Source organism: Penaeus vannamei, chromosome 5, assembly GCF_042767895.1.
Source record: "Penaeus vannamei isolate JL-2024 chromosome 5, ASM4276789v1, whole genome shotgun sequence".
Taxonomy (NCBI): domain Eukaryota; kingdom Metazoa; phylum Arthropoda; class Malacostraca; order Decapoda; family Penaeidae; genus Penaeus; species Penaeus vannamei.
This window is the reverse complement of record NC_091553.1, coordinates 40475791-40478290: the sequence shown is the minus strand read 5'-3', so window position 1 is coordinate 40478290 and position 2500 is coordinate 40475791. Positions and strand designations below refer to the sequence as shown.

Below are 2500 nucleotides of genomic sequence, written 5' to 3'. Positions count from 1 at the left end.
CAACCTTTTCTACAACCGCCACGCTAAGCCATTCACAATTAAGTAAAACTCGGGTAAATTCCCGCCCCGCCATGCTAACTTCTCCCTTACGTCCCGTGACTCTGCCAATGTCTATCGCACTTGAGCAATTCCCTAGTGTTGTCTGTGTGTTAAAGGCAAGCCAAGGCACACGAAGGTGATCCTCTTCATGTTCCTCATACTTCTGACCTTTCCCGCAGGTGTTTTATTTCAGCGGCGAACTCCATGCTTCGAGATAACGAATGAAGTGCATTTTCATTCCACTTCTCCGGTCATGTTTCGTGTAGATTGTGCGTGCATGTTTATGGATGTGTGTGTGTGGGTATTTCTCTCTTTCTTTTTTTCTCTTTTTCTTCTTTCTCTTTCTCTTTCTCTTTCTCTTTCTCTCTCTCTCTCTCTCTCTCTCTCTCTCTCTCTCTCTCTCTCTCTCTCTCTCTCTCTCTCTCTCTCTCTCTCTCTCTCTCTCTCTCTCTCCACTCACTAACTTGATCTATCTCTCTCTTCTTTCTTTTTCTTTCTCGTTTTATATATAGATAGATCTAGATAGATGGATAGATACTTCAGTGTATGTATGTGTGTATGTGCATGTATGTATGTATATATATGTATGTCCGTTTTCATACATTCATTCGTGCAATCACTTTCATTCTCACTTTCTCTCAAAGGCACACACACACGCACACCCGTATCTGTGCCGTGCGTCTGATTTGACAGAAACTGAAAAGGCGCAAGAAAGAGCGGGCGGCGAGGGAAAAAAGAATCCTTATCACGTGTCGGCCCGCGGGCGGCTCCCGGGCGACCGTCTCCGCGGCAGTATCTGTGGCCTTCGGGCGGCGCTGATGACAAGTGCAAACAATTCCGTCAAGAGGCTGCGAGGGGAAGGGCTTGCGCTCTCTGCTAGCCGTTCCAGGACGCCGCATGTAGCTAGCAGGCGAAATAGCCCCTAACAACTTTCACATTTCGGAGTGATCAATAATGCATTTGGCTGCGGCCGCCGGGCCTTCAAAGGCTGGCAGCCCTTTGCCGGGGTTAAAATGCGCGTGCGAAGGGCTCCGCGCGCGGGAACGAGATGATGAAGTTGTCCTGTCCGTTGGCGGAAGGTTCGTGGCTGCGCTGTGTCGGCGGCGCACCGAAGCTCCGGCCGGAGCAGTTCTTCTGCAGCGCCCCGCCCGCGCACACCGCCGCCACTTGCATCGCCTCAACGCGCACAGGAGAGACGCGTCGGCAGCGTGGGCCTGGGTGGCCGCCCCCTTCATGAGACAACGCTCAGAGCAGCAGGGGCTCGCAGAGGAGGTGCTTGGTGCCCGGGGAGATTGACGGTGTGTGAGCGGGTGCTGTGAAGTGTCAGGCCGAGCGCGGAGGAGGTGCAGCCTCTCGGGCGGTGCCAGTGCGCGCTGGGACACCTGTGAACCGGCGGTTGTGAGAGTGGGTACGAAGGTGGCGGATGAGGGGGCTGCTGGCCGCCCATGACCATGCTTGAGGGGTCAGGGTCAGGGGCGGGGGTGCAGCGACGGGGGTCGGAAGGGACTGCTGGCGGATGTCCGGTGGGGCCGTCCTTGTCCCTGCCGGCGGTCGCCCTCGGGATCGAGTTGAACGAGCTCGCCAATGCCTTATGACGCCTGGCCTCCTGTGACCCCACCATGCCGGAAGGTCCCGCGCCCAAGCTCCCCCCAGGGACTCGCACCAGAAGAAGCAAGTCGGCCCGGGCTTCACCCAGGGCGTCCCCCCGGGCATCCCCGCGCTCGTCTCCGCACACGAGTCGGCACGGGTCCCTTCGGCGCGAGGGCGAGGAGGCTCCCTTCATCTCGGCACCCATCCACCTGGAACCTCGGGTCGTGGTGGCGCCCCCGAGGATGCACAACCTGCCGCTGCCCCTGGGCCTGGGGGACAACGCCGTCGTGTCGCCCCTCGGCACCCCGCTCCTCTCCACGCCCGTGTCGCCCTCCACGCCCACGCCCGCCACGCCCGTCTCGCCGGTCATTCCCAGGATCATCTCCACCAACTGGGAGTCACTCGGAGCCTATGACCCCTACAGGTAGACGTCCCAACACAGGAGCTTCCAGCATGTTCCAAGGACCTACGATATGACTCAGGTCGTGTCTGTATGTCCATGCCCGGCCTTGCAGCGTCCCCAGCAGTGTGTCCGTCGTAAGGGCCGCAACCAAACCTGCACGTGCCAGACAAGCAGGACCGAGGCACGGACCTTCCCAATGCCCCAATTACTGTGTGTTTTCCCCCTCGTGTTGTATGTGAAGCCCACCTGCACACCCCTCCCGAAACATGGCTCAGCTGGGTTCTGTGCACAGCCTCAGTCATGACATGTAACCTATAAATGAACTGATCCAAGCCGGTATGTCCTTTAAGTGCTCCTGACCAGTATTCTGTTTACCTGTAGTCAGTCATTAGATATTCCCAAGCCAATTTGCAGCTAACAGAACAACGCTACTCCAGATTGTTCTAGGGTAACACCAATGTTCATACC

At 57.2% G+C, this 2500-nt stretch overlaps 2 protein-coding genes across 2 annotated transcripts in view; both read left to right on the top strand.

Annotated features, from left to right (window-relative positions):
* LOC138861864 (uncharacterized) overlaps positions 1-2500 on the top strand; it is a 137840-nt gene that overhangs the window by 116867 nt on the left and 18473 nt on the right. The gene's annotated exons all lie outside the window — the stretch shown is intronic.
* On the top strand, positions 789-2057 carry LOC138861865 (uncharacterized). The gene has a single exon (XM_070122264.1). The coding sequence runs from the start codon at positions 1659-1661 to the stop codon at positions 2055-2057; it is 399 nt and encodes a 132-aa protein (XP_069978365.1). The 5' UTR covers positions 789-1658.

What these genes read in the sequence shown, in the direction of transcription:
- LOC138861865 (XM_070122264.1), top strand. Translation starts at nt 1,659, where the DNA reads ATGCCGGAAGGTCCCGCGCCCAAGCTCCCCCCAGGGACTCGCACCAGA.